The sequence below is a fragment of the Ovis canadensis genome, chromosome 6 (assembly GCF_042477335.2).
Source record: "Ovis canadensis isolate MfBH-ARS-UI-01 breed Bighorn chromosome 6, ARS-UI_OviCan_v2, whole genome shotgun sequence".
Taxonomy (NCBI): Eukaryota; Metazoa; Chordata; class Mammalia; order Artiodactyla; family Bovidae; genus Ovis; species Ovis canadensis.
The window spans coordinates 109850401-109865016 of record NC_091250.1 but is presented as its reverse complement, the minus strand read 5'-3'; the positions used below and the strand labels follow the sequence as shown (position 1 = coordinate 109865016).

The window sequence follows — 14616 nt, the reverse complement described above, 5'->3', positions numbered from 1 at the left end:
TCAATTCCCCACCCATAGCACGGCTTCCCTTTTCTGTTCCCTTCCCTTCTTTCCTGTCACTGGATGCCCAACCCTCCCATTCCCTTGTGGTAAGCAGAACCATGGCTCTCAAATAAAATGTCCACACAGTAATCCTTGGACCCTGCAAATGTAATGTTACATGACTAAAGAAGTTTGCAAATGTAATTAAGGTTCCAGACCTTAAAACAGAAATTAGGGACTTTCCTGGTGGTCCAATGTTAGGACTCTGAGCTTCCACTGCTGGGGACAGGGGTTCCATCTCTGGTCAGGAAACTAAGATCTCACATGCCACTCACACAGCCAAAAAGTACAAATTAAAAAAAAAATCAAAATGGAGAAATTATCCTGGATTATCCGGGTGTGGCCCCAGAAGGGCAAGCTAGAGAGAATGCAAAGCACAAAATGGATTCCATGCACTGCAGCTGCTCTAAGATGTAGAGGCCAAGCACAAGGACTAGCAGTGGCCTCCAGGAGATAAGGACAGCTCCTGCTGACAGCCAGCAAGGAATTCAGTCTCATAATTGCAAGGGTCTGAATTTTGCCAACAACCCAGGTGGAGAAGTGGTAAAGAATTTGCCTGCCAATGCAGGAGATGCAAGAGACTCAGGTTTAATCCCTGGGTCGGGATGATGTCCTGGAGGAGGAAATGGCAACCCACTCCAGTGGGTTTTCACTTTCTTTGCCTGGATAATTCCATGGACAGGGAGCCTGGTGGGCTACAATCCATGGGGTCACAAAGAGTTGGACACACCCAAGCATGCACTTATATAAATAAGCTCAGAGGCAGATTCTTCCCAAAGTCTCCAGAAAGGAAGGCAGCCCTGCCGAGTCCTTGATCTTAGTGACACGAGACCCATTTTGGGCTCTAATGAATTTAAGCTGCTAAATGTGTGGTGACTGCTTATGAAAGCAGAAGGAAATGAATACACCCTCTCTCATACTTACCTGGGTCTCTCCCAGACCTTCAGAAAATGTGCCATGACTTTGAAGGTGTGTCAGTGGGAGAGCCAGACCAACTAAATCATTAATGTCAATAAACCAATGGACAAGGGCTAGAGGGAGACTAATTTTTTGGAGAGATAAAATTTTTTTTTTGCATCAGACTCTACTAGAAAGAACCTACCTGGCAATGCAGGTAGATGTAAGAGGCGTGGGTTTGATCCCTAGGCTGGGAAGATCTCCTGGAGGAGGGCACGGCAACCTACTCCAGTATTCCTGTGTGGAGAATCCCACGAACAGAGGAGTCCAGTGGTGACTTCAAAACTGGGCATGAAATATTTATCAGTGTATCACTGATGACTGTAGCCTGCTTGGCAGGCTTCAGTCCTTGGAATCACTAAGAGCTCGACCCAACTGAGTGACTAACCACACACACACACATCACTAATGACAATAATGGGCAAATTTAAAATTAAGACATGATTTGAATTCAAGTGATTATTTCTGATTTATATTAGAAAATTATAATCAAATGACACTGAATTTAGGGCTGTATGACTTTTGGCAGAAACCTGGATAATCCCATGGACTGAGGAGCCTGGCAGGCTACTGTCCAAAGGATTGCACAGAGTCGGACATGACTGAAGTAATTAGCATAACTAGATAGCCATAATGAAGTGCTGTGTTAGTAGCTCAGTCGTGTCTGATTCTGAGACCCCATGGCCCACCAGGCTCGTCTATCCATAGGATTCTCCAGGCAAAGATACTGGGTTGCCCTTTCCTGCTCCAGGCAATCTTCCTGACCCAGGGGTCGAACCAGGGTCTCCTGCGTTGTGGGCAGATTCTTTATTGTCTGAACCACCAAGGAAGCTCTAGAGAGCCATAATGGCCACAGGAATTTCTGATCTGGAAAGCAGAAGATCAGCCTACTGACCAGTGACGGGGAGTCATGTGGCACCAAGCAAAGCCTCATGACGATACATCTCCTACCAAGTATACCAAGGCCTGCTCACATCTCCCTTGTAGTTACCCTTGAAGCCTCTCTGCCCCTCACCTATAAAATAGGATGCATTTTCATCATTAAAAAATATCAGAGCACAGAAGGTGATGCATTAAAAATAGTCTTTATGTATATATTTTTTTCTTTTCTTTTTTTCTCTAAAACAGAATCACTCTGTCCATACTATTCTATAACTTGATTTTTTTATTTATTAATATATATTTGGACACTTTCTCATATCAATATAGACACAGCTGACCCACTTTTTCTCATTTTTAAGTGATGACATAAAAATGGCTACAAGTTACAACTGAGTAATACCATACCCCACAGATGGCCACTTATGCTGTCTGCATATTTTCATTAGTATAAATGAATGTCCATCAGCCTATATTTTTTCAACCTTATGCAAGTATTGAGAAATGCTGGGCTGGAGGAAGCACAAGGTGGAATCAAGATTGCCGGGAGAAATAGCAATGACCTCAGATATGCAGATGACACCACCCTTATGGCAGAGAGTGAAGAGGCTAAAAAGCCTCTTGATGAAAGTGAAAGAGGAGAGTGAAAAGTTGGCTTAAAGCTCAACATTCAGAAAATGAAGATCATGGCATCTGGTCCCATCACTTCATGGCAAATAGATGGGGAAACAGTGGAAACAGTGTCAGACTTAATTTTTTTGGGCTCCAAAATCACTGCAGATGGTGATCGAAGCCATGAAATTAAAAGATGCTTACTCCTTGGAAGGAAAGTTATGACCAAGCTAGATAGCATATTCAAAAGCAGAGACATTACTTTGCCAAAAAAGGTCCGTCTAGTCAAGGCTATGGTTTTTCCAGTGGTCATGTATGGATGTGAGAGTTGGACTGTAAAGAAGGCTGAGCACCGAAGAATTGATGCTTTTGACCTGTGGTGTTGGAGAAGACTCTTGAGAGTCCTTTGGACTGCAAGGAGATCCAACCAGTCCATTCTAAAGGAGATCAGTCCTAGGTGTTCTTTGGAAGAACTGATGCTAAAGCTGAAACTCCAGTACTTTGGCCACCTCATGCAAAGAGTTGACTCATTGGAAAAGACTTTGATGCTGGGAGGGATTGAGGGCAGGAAGAGAAGGGGACGACAGAGGATGAGATGGCCAGATGGCATCACTGACCCGATGGATGTGAGTTTGAGTGAACTCTGGGAGTTGGTGACGGACAGGGAGTCCTGGCATGCTGCAATTCATGGGGTCACAAAGAGTTGGACACAACTGAGCACCTGAACTAACTGAACTGACTATGCAAGTATTATTTGTATGATAAATACCTAGAAGTGGAATTACTGGGTTACAGGGGCTGTGCATTTAGACACTGATAGATATTGCCAAAATACCATCCCCAAAGAGTGCCAAGTTTATTCTTCCATAAACAGAATATGAGAGTGCCTCTCAGCCCACATCCTCTGCAACACTGGTCTTTGTACATTTTTTTCACCTTTACCAATACTTAGATAGAAATGATATCTCATTGTGTTATTTACATTTCCTTATTTCTCAGTGATGTATAGCATCTTTTTATATATTCGTTTTGCATGTTATTTGTAATTCTTTTCATATCCTATTCATGTCCCTCAAAAGCTTTTTCATCAAGTTCACTTTTCGTATTGATTTATTCAAGCTATTTTTATGTTAATGAAATGAATCTTTTGTTGAATGTGTTACAAATGCTTTTCCCCTGTGGGTTCCCTTCTGACTCCACTAATAGTATTGCTTGCTGTCATAAATTATAAATTTCTATGTAGTTAAATAGATCGATATTTTTCTTTTAGGCTTTTGGTTTGTATTATGGTTGTAACTGCTTTTCCCACTCCAAGATAATTTTTTAAATTTACCCATATTTTGTCTCTTTCATTTCAATATTTTATCCATCTGGATAAAATATCTGAAATTTAGTTTCATGAAAGAGGAGAGATGGAATACAAATTTACCTTTTTCTTCAAATAGCTAGACATTTTCATAATATTTATTAGATAAGCCTTCTCCTCTCTGATATAAAATGTCTTTTCTTATAATAAATTCCCACATCACATAATTTATTCTGTTATTGACCTCTCTACTTTGGCATCAGTACAAATTATTTTAACTAAGTACCTTTACAATACATTTTAATATTTTCTTACTTTTAGACATCCTCTAGCTTTGAGGGCATGTTAATTTTTCATAGGAACTTTTTAACGAATTTCAACTTTTTCTTAACATTTTGATCTTCTGTACTTTGATTTGATTCGGATAAGTTACTGTTATAAAGGCTTGATTTTTACTTACCCAGATAGATGCCATGATAGCCCACCTTTCTCTTCAGTTGAGATCACACTAACCTATTAAAAGAAAAATAAAGCACTGAATGGTATCAACCCGGGATTCAGAGCACAATAATCTCAGTCTAATCCTTAAACCCAGAAAACAGAAGCCAATATTTAAAGAGAAACCAACTCAGGAAGAAGACTTGTCTCTAATATCAAGTACCCCATTTGCTAAACAAATATTTGCTGATAACTAGCTACAAGGGACTGTGATAGACCCGTGTGTGTCTGTTTGTGTTCAGACATGTCCAACTCTTTTTTGACCCTATGGACTGTAGCCAACCAGGCTCCTCTGTCCATGGAATTCCCCAGCAATAATATTGGAGCAGGTTGCCATTTCCTTCCTACTCCAGGGGATCTTCCTGACCAAGGAATTGAATCTGCATCTCTTGTGTTTTGTGCATTGGCAGACAGATTCTTTACCACTAGCATCGCCTGTAAAGCCCTGTGCTAGACCTGTGAAGGGTTCAAAGCAAGAGAGAAGAAAAAAAATCTCTCTATTCAAAAAGTTTGCAAATATGTTTACTGGAAAGCATAAGTTTACAAGAAAGATAAGTCGCTCAGTCGTGTTTGACTCTTTGTGACCTCGTGGACTGTAGCCACAGGCTCCTCTGTCCATGGGATTCTCCACACAAGAATACCGGAGTGGGTTGCCGTTTCCTTCTCCAAGGGATCTTCCCAACCCAGGGTTCGAACCTGGGTCTCCTGCACTGCAGGCAGACTCTTTACCATCAGAGTCACCAGGGGAGCCTCCCACCATCACCGGGAACGGAAAAACCTGTCCCCTCTTCTCCAATTATTAACTAGCTTCAGTTTGAATCCTTGTGTTTCTGAAATCTCCATTTACATTTTACAAGGCTCCAAGTCTACAGCCTTTTATAAACAAACATGCTTGCTTTTTGAGGAAGGTCCATATCTTGGTAGAGCCTGTAGGTAGAAAGGGGTATTTCTTTGACAGAGTCCTGACTGGGAATCCAGTCACACTGTCATATGTAGACATTGTTCAAACGTGCTGGCAAATATCCAGGGTTGACTTAGAAATAAAAGTTGCTCCCACTCTTCCCAGGAACAAAATATTCTAAATATTCAGTGATAGCCCACAGTAAAGTACAACAGGAAATGACACTATTAGTCCCTAGAAACATTTAGCCTCAATATTCTCAGAATCACTTACGGAAGGGCAGCTGACTCTCTAGTTATGACAGCTAATGTTACATCCCTCTAAACATACAGTGGATTCAAAATATCATTAGTTCTGGTTTTGCCCCTTAAAGCCAGACACAATCTCTTTGAGCCTCAGTTTCCTCATTTGTAAAAAGGGGGAGAGGATGGCCACTGCTGGCATTAAATGAAATTATATGTGTTAATAATATGAGCAAATGTTTTGAGTTTCTACTATGTTGCAGATAATACAAAAACACGATATGGTCAATTCTGAAAGGCTAGAGATTTTCGTCATGTCTGTTCACTGGGGCACAGAAGTACTAAAAAAATGCTATGGAATGAATAAATGATTCAATATAAGCCTCACAATGATCCAGGAGAGCCGAGTATCATTTATAACATCTTCAAGTTGCAAATGAGGAAGCTGAGGCATAGAAAGGTACAGTCAGTCCCTCCACATCCATGGTCCCAGAGTCCCTTCATATCCATGGTCCCAGGCCCTCTCCCCAACCTCGTCCAGCATTTAACAAAATCTGAGGGTGCTTAAATCCCTTATACACAAGGGCACAGTACAGTTGGCTCCTGGAACCCAGGGGTTCCGCATGGGCAGGCTCTGCCAACCAGTTTGGCTGCGAAACGGAGGCTACATTCCAGCCACACAGGGAGTGAGTGGTCCCCTACTGAACTTAGGCAGTTACACTCCAAAGATGTGCATTTAACCCCAAGTTTCTTACTTACCTAAGTGCCCAGCCAATACACTGTCAAAGCTAATGCTCAATACGTGCTTACATGCTCAGTGGCTTCAGTCGTGTACGAATCTTTGTGACCCTATAGACTGCAGTCCGTGGGATTCTCCAGGCAAGAATACCAGAGTGGGTTGCCATGCCCTACTCCAGGGAATCATCCCAATCCAGGGATTGAACCCACATCTCCTGCACTGTAAGCGAATTCTTTACCTGCTGAGCCACCTGAGAAGCCCCAATATGTGCTGATCCAGTATAATTTATAAATTATGAACATTTATCACAGGTTTAAGAAGTGAAGAAGAACTAAAGAGCCTCTTGATGAAAGTGAAAGTGGAGAGTGAAAAGCTGGCTTAAAGCTCAACATTCAGAAAATGAAGATCATGGCATCTGGTCCCATCACTTCATGGGAAATAGATGGGGAAACAGTGAAAACAGTGTCAGACTTTACTTTTTGGGGCTCCCAAATCACTGCAGATGGTGATTGTAGCCATAAAATTAAAAGACGCTTACTCCTTGGAAGGAAAGTTATGACCAATCTAGACAGCATATTAAAAAGCGGAGATATTACTTTGTAAACAAAGGCCCATCTAGTCAAGGCTATGGTTTTCCCAGTAGTTATGTATGGATGTGAGAGCTGGACTATAAAGAAAGCTGAGCACTGAAGAATTGATGCTTTTGAACTATGGTGTTGAAGAAGACTCTTGAGAGTCCCTTGGACTGCAAGGAGATCCAACCAGTCCATCCTAAAGGAGATCAGTCCTGGGTGTTCACTGGAAGAACTGATGTTGACGCTGAAACTCCAATACTTTGGCCACCTGATGCGAAGAGCTGACTCACTGGAAAAGACTCTGATGCTGGGAAAGATTGAGAGCAGGAAAAGAAGGGAACGACAAAGGATGAGATGGTTGGATGGCTTCACCGACTCAATGGACATGGGTTTTGGTGAACTCCGGGAGTTGGTGACGGACAGGGAGGCCTGGCGTGCTGTGGTTCATGGCGTCGCAAAGAGTCGGACCCAACTGAGTGACTGAACTGAACTGAACTAAGAAGTGAAGAATTACTCCACAGTGGAGTCTAAATGACGCAACGATAGAACCTTAAGACACCGTTTTCTGAAAGAGATTAGAGTGTTCACATCAATTCCTTTACTTCCTCTTTGGTGCCTATATTTCAACAAATGTCTCTGTAGAACCACAGGCTTCTGGGAACGAGGCTCTGGTCTTCTCTGAAAGTGGAAGTCGCTCAGTCTTGTCTGACTCTTTGTGACCCCATGATACACAGTCCATGGAATTCTCCAGGCCAGAATACCGGAGTGGGTGGCCTTTCCCTTCTCCAGGGGATCTTCCCAACCCAAGGATCGAACCCAGACCTCCTGCATTGCAGGCAGATTCTTTACCAGCTGAGCTACAAGGGAAGCCTAAGAATACTGGAGTGGATAGCCTATCTGTTCCAGGGGATCTGCCGGACCCAGGAATCGAACCAGGGTCTCCTGCATTGCACACAGATTCTTTACCAACTGAACTATCAGGGAAGCCCTCTGGTTTTCTTTACATCTTTCAATTCGTTTTCTTATCTGTCTGAAGTTTTCTGCCTTCATGACAGCAAATGGCGTAATGTTTTTATGAGTTACAATTTTCACGAAGTTGATTTTTTAAAAGTTGTGAAATACCTACTCCAAAGGGCAAAGTCTGTCTATGTGGAACACAAATCCTTGATAAGAATTTAGCCTGCCATGTTACAACTGTCTTCTTTTTTTATTTTTATTTATTTGAGTATAGTTGATTCACTGTGTTGTGTTAGTTTCATGTATAGAGCAAAGTGAATCTATTATACCTATAGCCACTCTTTTTTTTTTCCTTTTCCCACACAGGCCATCGCACAGTACTAAGTAGAGTTCTCTGTGCTATACATGTCCTTATCAGTTATCTATTTTTTAAATATATATATATATATATATAGTAGTGTGTATAGCGGAGAAGGCAATGGCACCCCACTCCAGTACTCTTGCTTGGAAAATCCCATGGATGGAGGAGCCTGGTGGGCTGCAGTCCATGGGGTCGCTAAGTCACGACTAAGCGACTTCACTTTCCCTTTTCACTTTCATGCATTGGAGAAGGAAATGGCAACCCACTCCAGTGTTCTTGCCTGGAGAATCCCAGGGGCGGGGGAGCCTGGTGGGCTGCCGTCTATGGGGTAGCACAGAGTTGGACACGACCGAAGCGACTTAACAGCAGCAGCAGCAGCAGCAGTGTGTATAGGGTGATTCCAATCTCCTAATTTATCCCTCCCCCTCCTTCCTCCCAAATGAACTTACTTAACAAAACCGAAATAAAGTCACAGATGTAGATAACAACCTTCTTATCAGCAGCCAAAGGGGCCTCCAGCGACCCTGAACCTTCTTGACCGGGGGGAAACCACAATTTCCTATATATGGTCAGTTGCAATCAGGACTCAGATCCCCTATCTGTTGACTCAAATGCCAGGGGAATGATTCACGTCCAGTGAATCAGACTATTGTAATCAAAGAAAAAGGTGAGTCTTTTGAAGGAAAAGCAAACTTCTGGGGCTCCTAACGCTCAATATCTAAACATACTTTCAACTCCTTAAAAAGTCAAGTGAAATAAAATTAAGTGCCTACGTGAGGAGGAAGACGTGCTCACAAGGATGGGTGGGTTTCCAAGTCCTCAGAACCGAGTTCAGAACTACTCCGGAGACACCAGGCACCGGAAGGGCCATTCTAACTCCCCGTTCTTTTCCTGTTCCCAAGACCTTCAGAGTTGGGGAGACGAAGATGGCCAACTGCATCCCCGCCCCGCTCGCTGTGATGAAAAGCTGGTCAGCGTGCGCCCCGCCCTGACCAGGACCGGGTGACCCTCTCAGGGCAGGCACTTCTGCTGCCTGGGGCCTCGGCTTCCTCGATTCTGAAACCGGGGCCGTGGACTCCATGCCGGCCCATCCCCCTGGGACCCTGCACCCTGCAGCCGGGTCGGTCCGCGCCGTGGGTGCCAGCCCGGCGCTGCGCTCGCGGGGGAAGGTCGACGCTCACCCGCGGATTCGGGCCGCAGGGCAGCGAGGGCAGCGGGAGAGGCTTGCGGCTGGGCGTGGGGAGGCTGAACTTACCTAGGGAGCCGCCCCGGGAGCCGGCGTGCGGAAGAGCTGCCAGCGAGGGAGTGCGCCCCGGGACGCTGCTCCGCGCTCCCTCCCGCCCGGCAGCCCGCCCCGGGACCGCACCCCTTCCTCCCGCCCCTCCGCCTCCTCCCGGCTCCACCTGCTCGCCACCGGCGGCCGGAAAAGGGAAGCCGGGCCCTGGGTCCCCGGGCTGCAGTTCCCCACACGTGCGTCTTAGACCTCCCGGATGGAGTGTGGGGGCAATTTCTAAACTTTCCCACCCTCCTTTCTCATCCTCATAGTGAAACCCTGTGTCTTCCATTTTCACTTCTCCGTCACATTAAGTTTTTTTCAGATATTTTGCAATGCGTGTTTTGTTCTGGCCTTGTGGATTCAAAGATGAGACAGTCCCCACGTTGCAGTGAAAAGGAAAACGAGGAATGAGTTTTTCCTTCCCTTTCCTGAGACCAGAAAAGATAAAAGGGAACAGTGAGCAGGCCTGAACATCCTTAGTTGTTTTTTTTTTTTTCATTCTTTCTTTTTTACTTTAATTGCTCCTAACTCTGCCTGTCTGCAACTAAGCTTGCTTTTCTGCCCCCTAACTATGCAGGCGCAAAATTTTGCTCCTATTATCCTTTGCTTACCCTTGCAACACTTCCTTCCCCTTGTAGTTACATATCAGAAAGAAGGACTCAGAGCCACCAAACTACAAGGCTCAATTGCTGGGTTACTGATGCCAGCCTATCGGTGTCTTTGGCAAGATCCTAACACCTTTGTTCCTCATCGCTGACACCTGACTGCGAGCTGTCATCCCCTAGACTCCCCTTGGTGAGGTTGGGGGTGAGAGGCAGCCCTCTCTGCCGGCTGAGAAATAAAGCCACCTTTCTGTTACCTCCAAATTTTGTTTCCATATTTTTAAATCAGCTTCAGTGGGCAGAAAAAGCCAAGATTATGGTTGGCAACAATTTGGGGGACTTGTCGGGCAGTTGGTGGCGGGCAGGTGGCCCCACAGGGCCCCTTAGCTATGGGAACACCAGGGACTCCTTTCATAGGGCGGTGCTGGGATCACACCAACCTGCCTGCCAACTTGGCTGCAGAACTCTGGGACTGTGATGGAGAAAAGGAGAGAAGTTACCCTTTCAGCTGCCAAGGCTGAGTGCACTTTTCCTGAACTTTTCACCCCAGAAACACTGGATATTGGAGGATCAGAAATGGGGTGTCTTGTATATGGAGACACTCACTAGCATTTAGATAAGTCCCCTGGTGTGCACCTCGTGATGTTTTCCATTTGAGGAACTGATGCAGTTCCAGTTTGGAGATGTCTCCCTATAGAAGGGGGTCCCTGTTTGTAACACACTGCTTTGGACATATGTCACAGGCTTAGTGGGACTCAAAAGTCATATTTGGGGCATTCTTGCCATTTCGTTTTTGGATTTCTGAGCATCTCTTTGCCATTTGTTTTCTTTTTAGTGACTTCCTGCTATCATGGTTTGGCTTGTTTACTTTGGTTTGTGAGCACAGACATCAGACCCTAACTGCTTGAGCTAGAATGGGAAGCACTTACTCTAAGATTTCATCTGAGTCCCCTAGGAAAAATCCTAGATAACTAGCAACCTATAGTTATGACAAGTATTTTTAATTGGAAATTGAAAGTGCTCACACACACATAAAAAATTTTTTTGAGGGAGATCTTTTTATTGTGTATGTAATTAAGGGATTTTTTTTTTTAAAAAGGAGAAGCTGGCTTGGTAACTTTAAACGAAGACTTCCTAGAAGGAAACGTATGCTTTTATGTATCTTTGAGATGTAAAATTTCTATCTGATCTTCCTAGGCTGTTCTATTGTGTGTTTGTTTGCGTTAGGCCTATAAGAGGTCTTTTTATAATTTATTGGTGGCCAAATGATGAGTTATTTTAAAATTAGAGAAACTAACAAATTATTAGATCTAGAATGGACCAAAAAGCCTGTGACAACTCCACGGTTTTCCTAGGAATGTTGGGATTTTGTCACATATGGAAACCAAACTTTGGGCTATTGCAAAGCCATTATACCATGCTTTGAAAGGTGCAGATTCTGAACATTTGGTTTGGATCAAAGTGTGTCATTCGCTCAGTCGTGTCCACCTCTTTGCAATCCCATGGACTGTAGCCTGCCACGCTTCTCTGTCCATGGGATTCTCCAGGCAAGAATACTGGAGTGGGTTGCCATGCCCTCCTCCAGGGGATCTTCCCGGCCCAGGGATGGAACCCAGGTCTCCTGCATCTCCTGCTCTGCAGGTGGATCTTTTACTGCTGAGCCACCAGGGAAGCCTGTTTAAGAGGACATCCTTCCTTAAATGGAAGAGGAGCTTCAATAGAGAAAGCAGAGAGGTGGTCTTGCTTGTCAATCAGTGCCCCGGAACCACCTGACTTCCAAATCTAACATGTTGAGTTTTCTGCCAAGATAGAACAGCCTTCCATTCTGACTCCCATTCAGGGACTGCTACAATAGATTATCAAGTCCCAACTCATCCTGGAACATTCTGGGATTATTATGGGAGCAACAGGGGGATATGTATTGAGAGCCCATAATTTATATGACATTGAGAAATGCACTTGGCATATATTGCCTTATTTCATGTCTACAGAAGAGCTTAAATTAGGTGTGATTACCTGTATTTTGCAAATTCAGAGACAGGCTCAGTAGCATTCAGTAACTTCTGCCACTTGTGTCCCACACAACCAGGAAGTAATAAAGTTGGATTTCCACCCAGAAAGATATAGTAACACGTGGTGTTTACATGGATTTATTTTAGTTGCTCCAGGTTCAGAATTTAACCTCTTTGGTTTCCGGATGACAACTTGAAAACAAAATGCACTTTGTTTTTTTAGGTTTTCTAGTTGTAACAATTGCCCAGTTACCACCATTTAAACTAGAATCATGCTGCAGTGTATTTGTAAAATTAATGCTTTTCCCTCAAAGGATGAATTTTCTCAGAAGTAAATTTTAGATGGTAAAATGATAAGAATGATAAATATTAGGATCCCAGAAACTATGTTTATCATCATCCAAAAAAACCCCAGAAAAGACTGTTTGGTGAAACTTTCACCATTCTGAATGCATTGAAGAACGCTATAGTTTTATAAGAAGCTGCCTTTCCTATGTCCCCTTTCCTCTCTGCTAAAAAGAACAACTTGAGAGTCAAATATAACATTGTAGCGCAAAGTCATATTAGAAAATCATAGGAAATTATAATCAAATGGGAGAGAGTTGCCCAACAGGACCTGTGGCCTAGGAGGGATGCAAGCATGGCCACAACCAGGGCAAAGCACTGGGGGGAGGGTAGAGGCCAAGGGCCCAAGAAAGCTTTGGAGAAGCAATTTCAGGAAGCCAGTTCCCTGGAGCATAGGAACTGGGGCAGAGGACTGGTGTGAAGGCAAACAGAATAAGCAGCCCAAGGACTTCTGTGAGTTACTGGTGTTGAGCGCGAGTTCATTTTGGACACATTCCTAATTTAGTTGGAATGTTTAAGGGAGACATCGTGAAACATTTTTTAAAAATTTTATTTAACAATTTACAGACACTCTCCCAAAGCCTGGATTCTAATAAACTTTTCTGACTTGCTGGTCTTGGAGTTTGGTGCTGTGTGTGTGGTTAGTTGTGTCCAACTCCTTGTGACCCCATGGTCTGTAGCCTGCAGCCTTAAATTAAAATGACCATGGGGATAAAATTCTGTTAGCTGTGTTGTTTTTTTTTTTTAAGAGAGAGTTGCACCATGGGGCTATTTTCTTGTATCAATCAAGTGGCTGGATTCTTTGGGACAAGCATTAAATCAGAGGTATAGGAGCTTTGGACCACATTTAAGCAATATCAGTTTGTGCAAATACTTGAAATCCTGGGATTCATGTGGAACATTCACAGAAAATTGTCCAGGACAATGATCTTCACCTATTTCACAGGGTCATAACCAGGACTGAATGAGGTAGAGAAGGTGAAGAAATCATTGATCTTGACTGCCATGTGTGCATGTTAAGTTGCTTCATTTGTGTCCGACTCTTTGCGACCCCATGGACTGTAGCTCATCAGGCTCCTCTGTCCATGGGATTCTCCAGGTATGAATACTGGAGTCGGTTGCCATACCCTCCTCCAGGGGTTCTTCCCAACCCAAGGATAAAACCGTCTCGAGTCTCTTCATTGGCAGGAGGGTTCTTTACCACTAGCGCCACCTGTGTGCCCAATATGATATTGACACTGTCCCTAGGATTTTACCTGGGCTAGCTGCAGTGTGCTCCTGGTTAGAGGTATCACCGGCTCATTTGGGGATAGAAACTTCCTTTTTTTTTTTTAGTTATTTATTTAGTTTTGCCTTCGCTGGGTCCTCACTGGTGCACACAGGCTCTCCCTAGTTGAGGAAAACTGGGGCTACTCTCTGTGTTACCCGGGCTTCTCACTGCAGGGGCTTCTCTTGCTGTGGGGCACAGGCTGCAGGATGCTTGGGCTTCAGTAGTTGAAGCCCGTGGGCTCAGTAGTTGTGGCTCACAGGCTTAGTTGCCCTACAGCATGTAGGATCTTCCGGACCAGAGACTGAACCGGTGTTCACTGCATCGGCAAGTGGATTCTTAACCACTAGACCATCAGGGAAACTTGGGATAGAATCTTTAGTACACACTGTGGCATCTAAATATTAGGTTGAGAGGTGTAAACTACTGATCCTAGACTGTTTTGACTTACAAAATTAGCAATTTCATGGGGTTAAATCTAGTAGGATGTTCTCTATAGTTTCCCTCACCTGCTCTCATTATGTTTCTTCAAAACCCAAGTCTGAGATATTGCAAAATCTAAATAAGAACTAATTTTCTGCCACTTTCCTCCAAGTTTCCATGAAATTTCAGGTCTTAAGAAGCATTTTGATGGCAACTCTTAGCAATTCATAGATTGGTTCCTGAATCAGCTTCTTCATGGGCCCAAGAGAAATACACTCTGGGGCTGAAGGCCTGCTTTTAGGCAAAAGACAATAATAGGAAATTCTGAGGAAGTTAAGTTTACACAAAGCCCATGGCAACATTGAAGGAAAAGGAAACCCTAGGTTAGGTTGTGGCATCTTTTCCCTGGATTTTATGAAAAATCTTTCTCAAGTCTTGCTGGGTTTGCAAATGTGCTATTAGAATGTACCAACAGAGCCTTGGTGATTACTGTCATTGGTTTCTCAGGGAGGACAGGCATGCAGAATGCCTGGCCTCAGTTTCATTCTGACTCTGCCATTTTTCCTGCACCGGCCAATAAATTCTTATTTGGAGATTTGTCAGTTACAGGGTGAGTTATGGA

At 43.9% G+C, this 14616-nt stretch overlaps 1 protein-coding gene across 2 annotated transcripts in view; it reads right to left on the bottom strand.

The window, feature by feature from the left end:
• The window catches only part of ANXA3 (annexin A3), a 74399-nt gene extending 64774 nt beyond the window's left edge, over window positions 1-9625 (bottom strand). The window contains exons 1-2 of one of the 2 annotated variants that reach the window (XM_069594452.1): window positions 9325-9625; window positions 4257-4309 (exon numbers count right to left, since the gene is read on the bottom strand). In XM_069594452.1, coding sequence (XP_069450553.1) covers window positions 4257-4271 — 15 coding nt within the window. In that variant the 5' untranslated portion in view covers window positions 4272-4309; window positions 9325-9625. Of the gene's footprint in view, window positions 1-4256; window positions 4310-6196; window positions 7065-9324 lie in introns of those variants that run through there. The other variant, XM_069594453.1, reaches the window with a different exon arrangement.
• Window positions 9626-14616: the final 4991 nt, after the last annotated feature.